This window comes from Carlito syrichta, unplaced genomic scaffold, assembly GCF_000164805.1.
Source record: "Carlito syrichta isolate Samal-C Ts95f unplaced genomic scaffold, Tarsius_syrichta-2.0.1 Scaffold311201, whole genome shotgun sequence".
Classification (NCBI taxonomy): domain Eukaryota; kingdom Metazoa; phylum Chordata; class Mammalia; order Primates; family Tarsiidae; genus Carlito; species Carlito syrichta.
Window position 1 is genome coordinate 242,536 of NW_007255297.1, and position 16,010 is coordinate 258,545.

General features: G+C 44.2%; 1 protein-coding gene across 1 annotated transcript in view; it reads left to right on the forward strand.

Moving 5' to 3' along the window:
- Window positions 1-4,041, forward strand: part of TMPRSS2 (transmembrane protease, serine 2) — a 38,945-nt gene extending 34,904 nt beyond the window's left edge. The window contains exons 11-14 of the mRNA XM_008068563.1: window positions 1,171-1,266; window positions 2,660-2,802; window positions 3,268-3,420; window positions 4,011-4,041. Of these exons, the coding sequence (XP_008066754.1) occupies window positions 1,171-1,266; window positions 2,660-2,802; window positions 3,268-3,420; window positions 4,011-4,022 (404 nt within the window). The 3' untranslated portion in view covers window positions 4,023-4,041. The remainder of the gene's footprint in view (window positions 1-1,170; window positions 1,267-2,659; window positions 2,803-3,267; window positions 3,421-4,010) is intronic.
- The last annotated feature ends 11,969 nt before the right edge of the window (window positions 4,042-16,010 follow it).

Consider the following 16,010-nt stretch of genomic DNA (forward strand, 5'->3'; position numbering starts at 1 on the left):
CAGTAGCACCGTTCTGGGCTATATGGAGCCATGACAATTCAAGCCAGACATGGAAAAGTCTAGAAATGGGGCTCTCCATCACACCACTCTTGACATTTGGAGCTGAACAATTCTCTGTTGTGGGGTTGTCCTGAGCCTCTCAAGACATTAGCGGCATTCCCCACCTCCACCCCCAGGAGGTCATTGGCTCCCCCTCGTGACAACCAATGTTGTCTCCAGACATTGCAAATGTCTCTTGTGTGGCAAAGTTGCCTCCAGTTAAGAATTCCAGGTCTATAATTTGTAAAGATACAGTACTTGATTTTTTAAAACATATATCCTGAAAGCAAGATGCTTGATTTAAAACAAACGTGCTTTCTCTTAGCTTTTTTATTTTATTTTATTTTTTTTTGAGTTGGAGTCTCACTCTGTTGCTCAGACTGGAGTGCAGTGGCCGCTGGGCTCCTTGACCTGCTGGGATCCAGCGATCCTTCTGCCTCAGCCTTCTGAGTAGCTGGAATTACAGGCACGTGCTACCACACCTGGCTGATTTTTTTATTTATTGTAGAGATGAGGTCTCGCTGCCCCAGGCGGGTCTCGAACCCGCGGGCTCAGGCAATTCACTCACCTCAGCCTCCTAAAGCGCGGGATTACAGGCTGAGCCACTGAGCCCGGCTTCTCTTAGCTTCTTATGTGGCCCCCACTCTAGTCCATCCAAGGGTCCGAATATTCTAGCTCCATGTGGATATGGAAGAAGCAAAATCTTGTCTCTCCCCAGGAGGTGTTTGTATCCAAGCTGGGGAACTGTTCACAGAAAAGTTAAGGCATGTGTGATGGCATGGCATCTAGCCCGGGCGTCTGGGGTCCTAACCGAGTGCCATAGGCTTTTCAGTCACTGCCCCACTCCATGTGTCTTTCATACCCTCTGTTACCTGGGAACGTGTATATTTTTAGGAGCAGAGCTAGCAAATAATTGCACTTAGAAGTAGCACAACGTCTTGCCTGCTAGAAGGAGGGCCCTGGGAGGAGGGGGAAGGGAGGATGCCAGGACACATAGGAATTTGGGGTTTCTGGGCAGGGTGGCTGGGGTGCCAGGCCCAGCGTCCTGTGCATGGGAGGGCCAGGTAGAAACGTTGCCAGGGTCTTCCATGAGACCTGCCTGGCTCATGGTGTTTTCTCTCCTTGAAACAGATAGAGTGAAACCAGTGTGCCTGCCCAACCCTGGCATGAGGTTGGAACCTGAACAGACCTGCTGGATTTCAGGGTGGGGGGCCACCCAGGAGAAAGGTGAGGCTCCTGGGGATGGAGGTCTATGGGTTCAGAAGTGGGACCTCTGAGTTTTAATCTTGGTCCTGCTACAGAAAGTCCTCAATATATGAATGAGTTCTATTCTGAGAGTGCATTTGTAAGACCAATTTAAGTCCAACAAAGTTAGCCAAGGTACCCAACAAACACAATTGGCTATGTAGTACTATAAGTATTTAACAGTCTATACTGTCACCTAATGGAGATAAATGATACATAAAGATACAAGTGTGCATCCTTTAAGTTTATAACTTGAAGACTGTTATATAACTTAAAGGTTGTTATGTAGAGGACTGTACTCAATGACTATCCAGTAACTTTGGGTGATTCCCCTAGTCCTCATGCCTCAGTTTCTCCATAATAAATGAGAAAAATTGTACCCACCCTACATAACACACCATGTCCTTATTAAGACCAGTAATAGAGAAGTGGCTTTGTGAAGCATAAGGGCCATCTACGTGTGAGAAGAGCCAAACACCCTGTGATGGGCCTATTGTTTGTAAGGCCTGCCCTGAAAGTTTCATCGTACTCTGTGATGGCTGAGTGACAGTGGGCTTCCACGGTGGCCAGCTGGCATCTGACAAGTGTCCTTCTGACCTATAACTAGAGAGGGGGCAGGAACTAGACACTCCTTGAAAAGGTTTGCTTAGTCTCCTTCAGTTAAGATTTGCATTCCTCTTGGAAAAAGCTTTTTGAATGAACCAAACCTGGTTGTGTCATTTTTATGGAGGGCTGGAAGTGCTTCACAGCACACAGGTTCATTTTATATACTGTGTATGTCTTTCAAAAAAGGCATTTAGGTCATACTTGCAAGTCCTTTAAGACAAGGGAAAAGGACAAGGGCTGGGTGATTTGCGGGGTGTATGGGGGAGGTGGTGGTGGGGTATCCTGGCATCTTGTCTGCAGAAACTTACTGAAGTTGAGCTGTATAGTGGGGCAAGGACTCGAGGAACCAAGACGAAAAGGAACATCAACAAATATAAGTGGCGCACCTCATATAGGTTGGGTGCTACTCAGTGCTGGGAATGAATGGAATATGACATACATTCTGCCCTCAGGAGCTTCATGTCTCTTGTGAATGCCTGGGAGCAGATAAACAGAGTCAGATAAACAGACTGTGGTCAGATAAACAGAGTCAAATAACTGCAGGAAGCACTTTCCCCTGAAGCTGAGTCAGAGCTGCATTCAACACAGGCTCTGCTGGCTGTTAGGAGAATTCAGGGTCCCCAGGAGGGCTCCTGCTGGGGTGGGCTGAAGGAGGGAGGGAGAGAGGGACCAGAGAGAGGCATGGCTGCTGCACAGTGTGTGTGGTGGTCCACTCTTCCTGTGGGAGCTCCTGGTGGCCTGAGAGCTTATTGGGTCCCTCTGTCCTTAGGGAAAACCTCAGACATGCTGAACGCCGCCAGGGTGCGCCTCATTGAGCCCTGGAGATGCAACAGCAGATATGTCTACAATAGCCTGATCACACCGACCATGATCTGCGCGGGGTTCCTGCAGGGGACCGTGGACTCCTGCCAGGTAACGGGGAGTTTTTATGTAGCCTGTGGGTCTTGCCAGCTCCTTCTGAGCCCCCTGTGACAGACAGGGTTCTCCTGGGGTCGGTGGAGCTTCCCAGGGACACAAAGCCAGCTAAGGGCTGCTGCAGGATGTGATGGCCACTAACAGTTTAGAAGCTTCAATGGTGGGAGCAAGTGCCATCCCCAGACCCCACATGCCATGCTCCTTCTGAAAAATTTGTGTTGGTAAAAGTGTCAGGGGAACAGAAATATTTTAAACTATGAGCAGCAATTTGCTTGGTAACGATTAGCTGGTATGGACTAAAATTCATCACCGGTGTCGCCTCTTTTGGGGGCTATGTCTCTATCACCATGCCCCTCTGTAACTCACATTGAGATTCCCCACCCACCCCCCCCAGGCACGGGCAGTGGGGTGGGGAAGGTGGTGACTTGATTTTCTCTCTTGGTAACTTGCTGTGTCCCCCAGGGTGACAGTGGAGGGCCTCTGGTCACACAGAAGAACAGCATCTGGTGGCTGATTGGGGACACGAGCTGGGGGTCTGGCTGTGCCAAGGCCAACAGGCCAGGAGTGTATGGGAATGTGACAGTATTCACAGACTGGATTTACCGGCAGATGAGGGTAACCCTCCCGTTCTCCTTCTGACTGAGTTCTCGGATGCCTTGATCCAAAGCCAGATACCCATTGGGTTTGGTCCTGCTGCTAGAAGCTGACTGCTGACCACCGGTCAGCATGAAGCAAACCCTAATTCCCATGGCCAAGGGGGTACTGTTAGGGACATCTTCCCCACCCCTCTGATGCTTACCTTTCCTCCTCATGCCCACCTATCCCTGTGGTGTCTGGCTATCACCACTGACCGGCCTCACTTGCATGTTGCCTCCTTGTGATTGGAAGGAAAAATCTGGGGCTCAATTTGCATGAACCTTTTTCATGCTCTGCTGACCACCTCAGGTCTGGCTCAAATTACTCAGTAATCCCAGGGAACCTCATCAAATCAAACCTTTGGTGATGGGCAGAGAGCAGAGGGCAGCAAGGACTTGGCTAATCAAACACTGACCCCCATGCTGAGACAAAATGATCCCGTTGTTCTTCTAAGCTTGCTTATTTGGCTTCCAAGTACTTCATGTCAATCCAGAAGAAAAAAATAATTTTCTTCCTTTGTTTGTCTTAAGAAAATAACATCTTTTGTTTTGTTTTTCCTATTTGAACAGGCAAACAGCTAATCCATGTGGCCTTTGTCCTCGGCATCACCCTGCAAGAAAAGGGAGGGACCGATGCTGGTTCCCCATGCGTGATTTACTTTTAGAAACGATTCACAGGTCCTTTCACTGTTATTAAATCATGAACTTGTCTGACTTTGGCCCTTTCTGCCATTCTGTGCCAGTTGCAGCGGCTGTCCTGCCCCAGGCCGTTCTCCTTGACCCCTGTCCACAGGGGTGACAGTCGCTGGGTGTGGGCACCTTCGGTCAAATGCAGGGGAGAGGAGTGGAGGCTGTTCAGTCGGGATTTTCATCCTGAGTCCATCCTGGGGGACACTTTTGGATGAGTGTGGAGCTGATACCACTCAGCTGCTGGATGGCTGGACCTGCAGGAACAGCCCTCAGGGGGCCCCCTGCATAACCCCATGGCCTGGCTCCCCACACGGGATCTTTGAAGATTATTTTTTAGTACCTTAGCAGCCCTGGACAATGGCTGGAAATAAAGGGACCAGCCCTTCATGGGTGGTGACACAGTAGTCACTTACAAGGGCAACAGAAACCTTTTTTTTCTTCTTTGGGCCTGAGAGTGTAGGCACTCTCAGGAAGGAAGGCAGCTCACAAGGAAGGCGACTACAAAGATGCTTGCTCCTGACTACTGGTGCAGGTCTCTACTGGAGTCTTAGAGGGAGACCTAGCCTTCCTCTCCCTCCCTGTCCCTACCCCCATCCCCCTAGAGATCGTGCACACCCCTCTTCAGGCCTGCTCATCACTGGAAACTGAAGTCTATTGGGGCTATCAGGGATGCACAGTGTAAGATACACTGTTCCACGTGGTGTTTCTACATGTTGCTACCTCAGTGCTCCTGGAATCTGGGCTTTTGATGCCTCCAAGCAGCCCACCTCACCTACCTTTGGCTCTTTGAAACTGTTACTGTCTTTGCCAAGTGCCAGCAGTGACACGTTGGAACGACTTGAGACAAAATGGCCGCTGACTTCGTGTTTGATACATGAATGTGCTGGACAAAAGTGCTTGTGTTGCAACGCAGGAGAGGAAGCTGCGTTTTGTTTTGAACTGCCTGTGGTCCCTTCTGGCACCATGGGCTTCCACTGGGGGAGGGGCCCCTCTCGCACTGACTGATACTTGACCTGTGAGCACTCCTTCACTGTGATTCTGCCTCCTGTCCAAGCACAACAGTTGTCAAGAATGAAGGAATGGGGGCTGGGTGCAGTGGCTCACGCCTGTAATCCCAGCACTTTGGGAGGCCGAGGCGGAGGATTGCTTGAGGTCAGGAATGAAAGACCTGCCTGGGCAACATAGCAAGACCTCATCTCTACAAAAAAAAAAAGACAAAACCCAAAAATTAACCAGGTGTGGTGGTGCGCACCTGTAGCTACTTGGGAGACTGAGGCGAGAGGATTGCCTGAACCCAGGAGGTCAAGGCTGTGGTGAGTTGTGATTATGCCACGGCACTCCAGTCTGGGCAACAGAGTGAGACCTCAGCCTCAAAAAAAAAAAAAAAAAAAAAAAGAAAAGAAAAAAGAATGGAGGGATAATTCTACTGCAGGGACTTAACCTTGCAGTGGAAGGTCATGCAGTCCCACCTGCAGGATGCTCCCGCGTCATGTGCCTCTGTGGGAAGCAGCACCTAGGAACCTTGCAAACAGGTAGCACCCTGAGGTGCCTGCTGCCCAAGCCAGATATAAAAATGCTTTGTCATGGTGAAAATGTCTTCCTTCTTTATTTTTCCTTTTTATTTATGTGACCCACAGCTCGTCTTCTCTTTTGTATCTTTTTTAAATTGTAAAATTTAATGATGAAATTGAATGTCATGCAAATAAATTATACAATTTTTTTTCCAAACATTGATTGCACCTTTGGAGTTCTGCCCGGTGAGCAGGTTCAGTCTGCATCACCTGGTGGGGGGTGAGGAATGTTGAGGCTGCTGGCCAGAGGTCCCAGGCAAGGGAAGGCGGGGCTGGGCACTCCTCTGCTGGTCCCCTTGGCTTCCGAAGCCTGTCCTCTTGGCGATGTCCCTTGAGTGACTCCTGAATGGGCATCGCCTAGGGCTCCCCTGCTCCCAGGTTCAGATCCAAGAGCCACCTGTCTTCCGACCTCTCTGCCCAGTGTTTTCATTCAGCTGCAGCCTGCCCAAAATTGAGTCCAACATCTTGTGCCCCGAAGATTTCTTTCCAAAGTCCCTGTGAGTTCATGGTGGCAGAAACACTCCCTCGAATAGTATTTATTCCAGTGTTCTGATCTGTGGGGGGAGAGAAAGCTTGGGCACATTTGTTCTTGCTTGAGAACAGAAACCTATTCTTGTTTTTAGCATTTCTCGGTGAGCAACAGATGACTGGAGAAAATGACTGGTGATTGACTTCACTGTCCCAAAATGTGTCAAAAGTATGAAAAAGATTTTTTTAAAAAGGCAAGCATTTTTTATTAGATCATACTATTCTTACATGTAATTGATTCTCCTGAGTTGCCGTAACAATGTTCTATAAAGTCGCCAAGAACATTGAATTAGGAACACTGAACCATTGCTCCTGGGGAAATAGAGTCAGGCTCCTGAGAGCCTCTGGTCACAGTATTTTCATAAACTGATTAATATATTCCCCATTCAGGCTGATAGCCCTGGCCTGAAGGGAAAAAGAATATTGGCGCTGGATCAGGTAGCCACAAGAGAACCAGAAGAGCTGGAACACACCAAGGACCTGGGTTTAAAGGCAAGATCGTCCCCAACAACTCAGAATGAGGCAGATCAGGGAGACTCTCCTTCCAATAGTGCTCAGACCCACCTACTCACCCAGCTGCAAGATGCAACAAAATGACCTGCGCAAATTAGAAGTGTTAATGAGTATTTGGGGATAATTTATATTAAATGCATGAACTTAGGTTTTTTGTAAATGTTTAAATATAAAAAATCAACATTTACCTAGTCTCTTAACTCTCTGGCTTGATGTGTGCTTCCTTTTAAAGACATTTTATTTAATCTATAACTCAAGCTTGAATTCAACTTCTCTAATTTGAAAAATATAAGGCTGGGTGCAGTGGCTCATGCCTATAATCCCAGCACTTTGGGAGGCGGAAGCAAGAGAATTACCTGAGCCCAGGAGATCGAGAACAGCTTGGGCAATATGGAGAATCCTCGTTTCTACAATAAATAAAAAAATTAGCCCGGGCATGGTGGTGTGAACCTGTAGTTCCAGCTACTCAGGAGACTGAGAATCACCTGAGCCCATGATTGCGCCACTGAACTTGAGTGAGATCTTGGTTCAAAATAAACAAACAAATAAATGAAGTAACATTGAAAAAATTCACAGATGTAACAGTTAACTCCTTTTACATGAATCAACCCATAAATATTGGTGTCTGAGCCATCCACAAGTTAGATAGCCTACTAGGGCCAGCCTCTTGGCTGGGGTTAAAGAGGCTGATCCTGTAAAGGACTGAAAACTCACTGAACTACGTGAACAGTCGGATCTTGTTTCTCTTGGAGGAAAATGAAAGTGGGATCTGACCATTTGAAACTACGATCTTCAATGTGTCACGTTCTTACTTTTATTGCTACCTGGTAGAGGATTTGCTACCGGGACTGGATTCTATTCCTCTGAAACTAAAGCTGCTTTGGGGGTACCTTTTGGTAGGTTGGTTGCTTTCATCTTTGCTTTTTGCTTGAGAAAGGTAGTTATAAATGTAGATGCTTCTTAGTGTCTTAAAAGATAGCCATGAATCCAGAAAGTCATTGGAACAAGGCTTACACCCCACATACCCTGGTCTCCACTTTGTCTCATGCCATTTATTAAGCACCTGTAGCACTCAGGGCCCTGTGCTCTGGAAAATCAGGACTTTCCATTTCTATCTGTGCAGGTGTCTCCTGTCCTTCTCCTTGCTCTGCTCCAAATTCAACCACATCCTATGCCATCAACCAAGTCCCAGATCAGCCCTGGAATGATGGTCCTTGGGGACATATCATTATATTCTTGCCTATTCTGCTCCAGCTGATGGACTATCTAACTGCTGTAACAGGGCAAGCCACGGCAGCTGGAGATGTAGGTTCTGATCCTGGATGGGAGATGGGTGTGGGGGAAGCGTGGGCCGGGGGGGCAGAAAAAGACAGTTCAATCCCTTATCTGAGCCCCAGAGCCCCTGTGAGTGAAAAAGTCACACAAAGTGGTCTTGGGGCTACCTCTCTCTCAGTTCTGACCACTAGGGAGGAGGGCAATACATTTCTCCCCTCTTAGTGACTAGTCAGGACAAGTCTGAGGAATCCCCAAACACTTGGGTTTTTTCTGGCCAAAAGGAAAGTTCTTGTGAGCACCTTGGCAGGTCCCCAACAGGTTTAGTCCTCCAGGTGAATACCACTTATCTGAGGCACATACTATCAACTTTCCTCCTTCCTCCTTCCTAGGAAATGATAGGAAAACTGTAACGACAGCAAAGTAAAATTTTGTGTAACACATTGACACTGCTGACTCTGTTTCTGCTCAAGCAGAATCTTAAGGTCAGTGGAAGATTGACTTGGGGGAGAGGGGGTGGAAGGAAGAAAAACTTTGTAATGAAGGAATTACCCAATACAGCCACCAGAGAGCGCACGCCTCATGGAAGGGCACAGCGTCCTGCAGGACTCACAAGCACAGTAAGAGGACACAAACTATGTTTACTAAAGAGACATATTTCTAGAATTGAAGTAAAAATACTTGCACTGGGGATTTCCAGGAAGATGGTGGCATAACCAGTCAGACTGCATGAGTCCCTGTGTGTGAGTGATTATATGGACAATTCTGCATGGATTTCTGTATGTAAGTGGGAGTGTGAGAGGCTGACTGAGTACAGACTCGAAAGCATGTAGCCAGGGCCCTTCTGGTGAAGCCACTGGTGCCACAGATGCTCTGCTTGGACCCTAGTGCTTCCCAGAACACAGAAACTGAGCGCCATTTTCTAAAATCAGCAGAGCTTTTCTCAGGAAAAACAGCTGGAGTGATTGCCTACCCAACACCACAGCCCTGAACTGACTGTTGGTAGGGAGGGCTGCGGAGGAAGTAAAGTGAGGCAACCTCAGGCAGATCCCAAGGAAACAGTGGGGAGAAGCCACCATGAGCCTGGACCAAGCTCCAGAGCCTTGCCATCAGGTCCTGAGACCTGGAGACTGTGGTAACTGCTGGAAAGAGAGCTATCGACCTCATTGGTGACAGGAACAGTAGCAGGCGGAGAAACTGACCAGACTCTCTAACACCTGGGCAGAGAAGTACTCCAGGGCCGCCTCTGTGGAACAGCAGAACTGCATCTTGAGACCAGGTGCTATCTCTTGTTGTGCTGGGACTGCTCTTTGTGACCTCAGAGAACATTGCCCCCAGTGTACAAGCCCAGATGGGTAATGGCAGTTGTGGAAACCCAGATTATGCACCCTCTACCTTGAGGCAGCTGCTGGGTGATAGACCCGGACAGTGGAACTCTAGAGAAGGAGGCTGGTGAGTCCCTAACTGACTCCCCCCGACCCTTGCTCCTGGCAGCAAGTGAAAGAGATAGGGAGGGCAAAGCAAAGACAGGAGGCCCATTCCACTGCTGTGAACTGGATGCACTGAGAGCTCTGACAAAGATGGGAGAAGAAGGAAGGAGGTAAGATCCTGAGAGACGCTGTGTCAGGTTATTTCAGCCCCCTTCCTTCAGCATTCAATGGGTGTGTGACGGCTACCAATTGCAGGCAGCAGGAGGAGAAGATCCTAAAATCTTAAGTTCCAACAGTGAATAGGGAACCCGCAGTAATAGCTCTGCAGTTGCAGAACCCATTACAAGAGGAAGTCTCCTCTCAAAAAGACATACTAAAGCTGAGAACTCTTTATCAACTTTTTTTCCTTTGTTGTTGTTGGGTTTTTTTAAGGGGGGTATTGGCTTGATTATCTTGTTTGGTTGCTTTTCTCTTTTTTTCTTTCTATTTTTCTTTCTTCGTTCTTTCCCTGCTTTTTTTTTTTCCTATTTTTCTTTCCTCTTTTCCTCTCTTTCTCCTTCTTTCTCTTTTTTCTCTCTTTTCCCTCTTATACACTGTCTTGGACTCAGGGCTATGCAAGCATTCCCACTGTAAGGTCATACTGAGCAGAGATGAAGAGTGAGTCCCTGTTGGTCCATTCACCAGACAGCAAACATTATAACCTGTCAATAGGTTCAGAATCCTTGCAGCTACCCCCACCTCCTAGTAAGTGCTCAAAATTGTAAAGAGACAGCACAATGCCCCACCCCTAGCCCTGCTTCATAATTGAACAAACCTGGAGCCCCAGCTTAAAGAAGGACAAAAGGTACAGCAAATATCAGAAGTGACTGGTTCTCCATTTTCCATAGAGTGATGGAATTAAAGAGAAAGATAAGAGAACTGCTACAAATGAAGAAAAACCACCACCACCACCAACAACAAAAAACTGCTGGTAACCATCAGAGTCCCAGCAAAGAGTCAGTGCCAGAAAGAATAGCATAAATAACAGCTATCTCCCAGAACAACAGTACTCAGAAGGTACTTATGGAGTTCAGAGAATCATTGGATAGAATGAATAAAAATCAAGAAATGCAAGGAATAAAACTAAATGAAATTGCAACAGAGCTATACAGGCTCAAGAAAGCATACTTAGAAATAAAGCACTCCATCCAAGAAATAAATAACAAACTGACAATCACAAGAAGAAGAACTGACCAAACAGAAGAAAGAATCTCAAAACTGGAAGACCAAAATATGGAATTAACCCAATCTATTAAAAATATAGAATCTATTAAAAATTAAGAAGAAAGAGGAAACTCTCCAAGGGATGTGCGATTTTATCAAGAAACCAAACCTACATTGGATTAGAATATCTGAAAAAGAAAGAGAAACAGAAAACACCTTGGAACAAACATTCCATGAGACAATTCAAGAAAAATTCTCTCATCTGGCCAGAGAGATGACAAGCACAAGAGATTCAGAGAACCCTTGCAAGATATCTTATGAGAAGACCAACCCCTAGACACATAGTAATTTGCCTGCACAAAGTAGATATAAGAGAAAAATCCTAAAGGCAGCAAGAGAAAAAGGTCAGACTACCTAGCAGGGGAGACCAATCAGAATTGCTGCAGACTTATCTGCAGAAACACTACAGGCCTAAAGGAATTGGACCCCAATCTTTATTGTTCTCAAAGATAAACAATTTCAACCAAGAATTTCCTACCCAGCCAAATTAAGCTTCATCAGTGATGGAGAATTAAAATCCTTCCCAGACAGCCAATCCCTAAGAGAATATGCTGTTCAAGACCAGTTCCACAGGGGATGCTTAAAAAGGTGCTGTGCACAAAAGAAAAAATAAACAAAAGAAAGAACAATATACTTTATAAGATCACAAACAAACACAGAAGCAGCAGAACACACAGCATACCTGCAAAAATGAAAACACACACACATATATGAACATGAAAGCTAAATGAAAACAAAACAGCCTTGTAAGTCAAGGACAAACTCTCACATTTCAATAATTAGCCTGAACGTGAGTGGATTAAAGGCACAACTGAAAAGATATAGAATGGCAAATTGGATAAAAACACATGACCCAGTAATTTTCTGCTTCCAGGGAACTCATCTTACCACAAAGGGCATCCACAGACTCAAAGTTAGAGGATAGAAAACAAATTTTCAGGTGAATGGAACACAAAAGAAGACAGGAGTCACGATCTTAATATCTAACAAAACAACTTTTAAGCTATAAAAAATTTAAAAACATACAAAAGGACACTACATAATGATAAAAGTTTTGATCCATTAACAAGAAACATTCTAAACATATATATGCCCAACACAGAAGCACTAGCTTTTATAAAGCAGCTACTAGGTAAACTAAAAAAAGATATTGACTTTAACACTATCATAGCCAGATACTTAATTACCCTACTGACAGCCCTAGATAGATCATCTAGGCAAAAAATCAACAAAGAGATCTGGAACCTCAACTTGACATTTGACCAAATGGGCTTAGTAGATACCTAAAGAACACTCCACCCAATAATCACACAACGTACATTCTACTCATCACCACATGAAACGTACTTAAAAATCAACCACATTCTCAGCTGTAAATCAAGCATAAATAAATTTCACAAGATTGAAATACTGCCACATACCTCCTCAGAACACAGTGGAATAAATAGAAATATCACCACAAACAAAATTCCCCCAAACCCACAAAGATATGGACACTAAACAGCATGATGCTGAACAACTCTTGGGTCAACACAGAAATCAAAACAGAAATTAAAAGATTCCTGGAAACAAATGAAAACAATGAAGCATCTTACCAAAACCTCTGGGATGTCATGAAAATAGTACTAAGAGGAAAATTTATATCTCTGTGAACACACATCAAGAAAATAGAAAGAGAAAAATTGACAGCCTAAAAAACACCTAAAGGAGCTGGAAAGACAAGACCACCAAAATCCTAACTTTAGCAGAAGAGTCCAGATCACCAAAGTAAAAACTCAAATACATGACATAGAAGACAAAAGTTCCATAGGAAAAAAATCAATGAAACAAAAAACTGGTTCTTTGAAATGATAAACAAGATTGATGGATCAGAGTCAGAATGAGCAAGAAAAAGCCCAGATAAACATAATCAGAAATGCAAAAGATCAAGTCACAACTGACTCTGAGGAAATACAAGAGATTATCAGAGACTACTATGCACATCTGTATGGAAACAAACTTGATAACCTAAATGAAGTGGAGAATTTTCTAACATCACACAACCTTCCAAAGTTGAAACAAAAAGAACTTGAGATCCTAAATAGACCAATAACAACCCAGCAAAGTGACTCTGTCATAAGAAAATTACATACTCCCCCCCCCACAAAAAGCCCTGGACCAGACAGATTTTCAGTGGAATTCTACAAAACATACAAGGAGGAGCTGATGCTAATTCTACTGAAAGGATTCCAGGAAATTGAGAAAGACAGAACACTCCCCAAATCATTTTATGAAACGAATATCACACTGATACACAAACCAGGTAAAGATCCAACAAAGAAAAAGAACTACAGGCCAATATCTCTGATAAACATAGATGCAAAAATTCTCAACAAGATTCTAGCAAATTGGATCCAACAACATGTCTCAAAAATCATCCACCATGACCAAGTAGGCTTCATCCTCAGGAGGCAGGGATGGTTCAACATCTGCAAGACCATAAATGCAATTCATTACATCAACAAATGTAAAAACAAGAACCACATGATTATATCATTAGATGCAGAGAAAGCTTTTGCAAAAATCCAGCATCCTTTCTTGACAAAAACCTTGAACACCTAGGCATAGAGAACATACCTCAAAATAGTAAGAGCCATCTATGATAAACCCACAGCCAACATATTGTTAAATGGACATAAATTGGAAGCATTTCTCCTGAAAACCAGAGCAAGACAAGGCTGTCCACTCTCACTCTTCCTGTTCAGCATAGTGTTGAAAGTCCTGGCTAGAGCAATCAGACAAGAGAAGGAAATCAGGGGTATCCAAATAGGAAAAGAAGAAGTCAAATTATCCCTCTTTGCTGACGATATGATCCTATAACTTGAAATCCAAGAGAATCCTTGCACTGATAAAGGACTTTGGGAAAATCTCAAGGTACAAAATAAACATGCAAAAGACAGTCACATTCTTATATACCAACAACAAATTGGCAGAGAACCAAATAACAAGCACAATCCCATTCACAATAGACACACACACACACACACACACACACACACACACACACACACACACACACACATAAGAAATAACTCGGTATCTTCCTAACTAAAGAAGTGAAAGATCTTTACAATGAAAACTATAAAACACTGTTCAAAGAAGTCAAAGAAGTCACAAACAAATGCAAAAATATTTCATGCTCATGGATTGGAAGAATCAACATTGTTAGGATGTCCATCCTACCAAACGCAATCTATGGATTCAACACTATATGCATTAAATTACTAACATTCTTCTCAGACCTGGAAACAATACTGAAATTCATCTGGAAACATAAATGACCATGAATAGCCAAAACAATCCTTAGCAAAAGAAAGAAAGTGAGAGGCATCACACTCCAGGCTTTAAACTTTATTATAAGTTTATCATAAAGTTTAATAGTAAAAACTAATTAAAACCACCTGGTATTGATATAAGAACAGGCATATAGACCAATGGAACAAGATAGGATTCTGGAAGCAAAACCTCAATTTCTCAACCAACTCATCTTTGACAGTCTCCAACAACCACCACTGGGGAGAGGAGAACCTGCTTGGAAAAATGGCTGACCATGGGCAAAAGAATGAAACAGAACCCCTACCTATCACCATATGCAAAAATCAACTCCAAATGGATCAAAGACCTAAATGTGATGCCCCAAACTTTAAGACTCTTAGAAAATGCAGGAGACACCCTTACAGAAATCAGAATAGGCAATCAATTCTTGATTAAAACCACAAAAGCCCATGCCATAAGAGATGATAGACAAGTGGGACTTCATCAAACTGAAAAACTTCTGCAAAGCAAAAGAAACCAGCAAAAGAGTAGGGAGACAGCCCATAGAATGGGAAAAAAATACTTGCCAACTGCATATCTGACAAAGGCCTGACATCTAGGATCTAGCTAGAGCAATCAGACAAGAGGAACTCAAATGTGCCAAAAGGGGGAAAAAAAACAGCCTTATTCCTGTAATCCCGCGCCTTTGGGAGGCTGAGGTGAGCGGATTGCCTGAGCCTGCGGGTTTCAGACCCGCCTGGGCGAGACCTCATCTCTACAATAAATAAAAAAATCAGTTGGGCATGGTAGTGCATGCCTGTAACTCTGGCTACTCGGAAGGCTGAGGCGGAAGGATTGCCGGAGCCCAGCAGGCGAGGCTGCGGTGGCCGGGAGCGGCCACTGCACTCCAGTCTGGGCGACAGAGTGAGACTCCAATTCAAAAAAAAAAAGTGGGCAAAATACATAACTAGACACTTTAAAAAATAAGACATACAAGCATCCAACTGACACATGAGAAAATGCTCAGTCTAACTGTCATCAGAGAAATGCAAATCAAAACCAAATTGAGACACCATCTAAGTAGAATAAGAATGGCCATCGTTAATAAAACAAAAAAACAACTGATGCTGGTGAGGATGTGGAGAAAAGAGAACACTTCTACACTGTTGGTGGGAATGTAAAGTAGTTTAACCTTTATGGAAAACTGTGTGGTGATTCCTAAAAGAACTGGAAATTGACCTTCCATATGATCCAGCAATCCGCCTTCTGGAGTTCAGACCATGTAGGACTTTAATCATTAAACAAATGAACCATTAATAGTGGTTACATCATTGGGACATCTTGATACAACATCGAGGTTATATACCCTATTGTCGATATGGACTCTAGAATAGAATTGTTCATGTCCAGGAAGCATTAGGCCTGGTGATGTAGGCAGAAATATAGTTTGTTTGAACTAATAAATTAAAGCTCCATAGGGTCTTCTCGTCTTATTATAGTATCTTTGCCTCTTCATGCAGAGGTCAATTTCACAGATTGGAGGTAGGAGACAGTAAAACCGTCATGTGGCCATTCATACAAGACCTTATTTAGAGAATAAGTGATTATTCTACCTTTGCACCATCAGGATACTGCAGCTATTGAACACATGTCACTGGGCAGGCAGTGCTTCTAATACCATATATGCTAGAGGTGATGTTTTTGGTAAACAGGTGAGGTTAAGTTTTGCCAAGTTTCTTCTACTTCTTTTAATCTTTCCTTAATGCACACCTGTGTTGGATTAACAATGTGGGGTTAATAATTGATTTATTGATTGGTTGTTTATATTAAATTGTCAACTATCAGTGGTTTTTAAAAAAATTTTTGAATCAATTTTTAAAAATGATATTGTGGGGTACAGTTAAGGGTTAGGTATACAATTATGCTCTGTTCAGGCACCCTTGTTGATAAGAGGTGTCTCCCCATCCCTAGACAGATATTTACTACCGTTAATCCCATCTCCCTTCCCC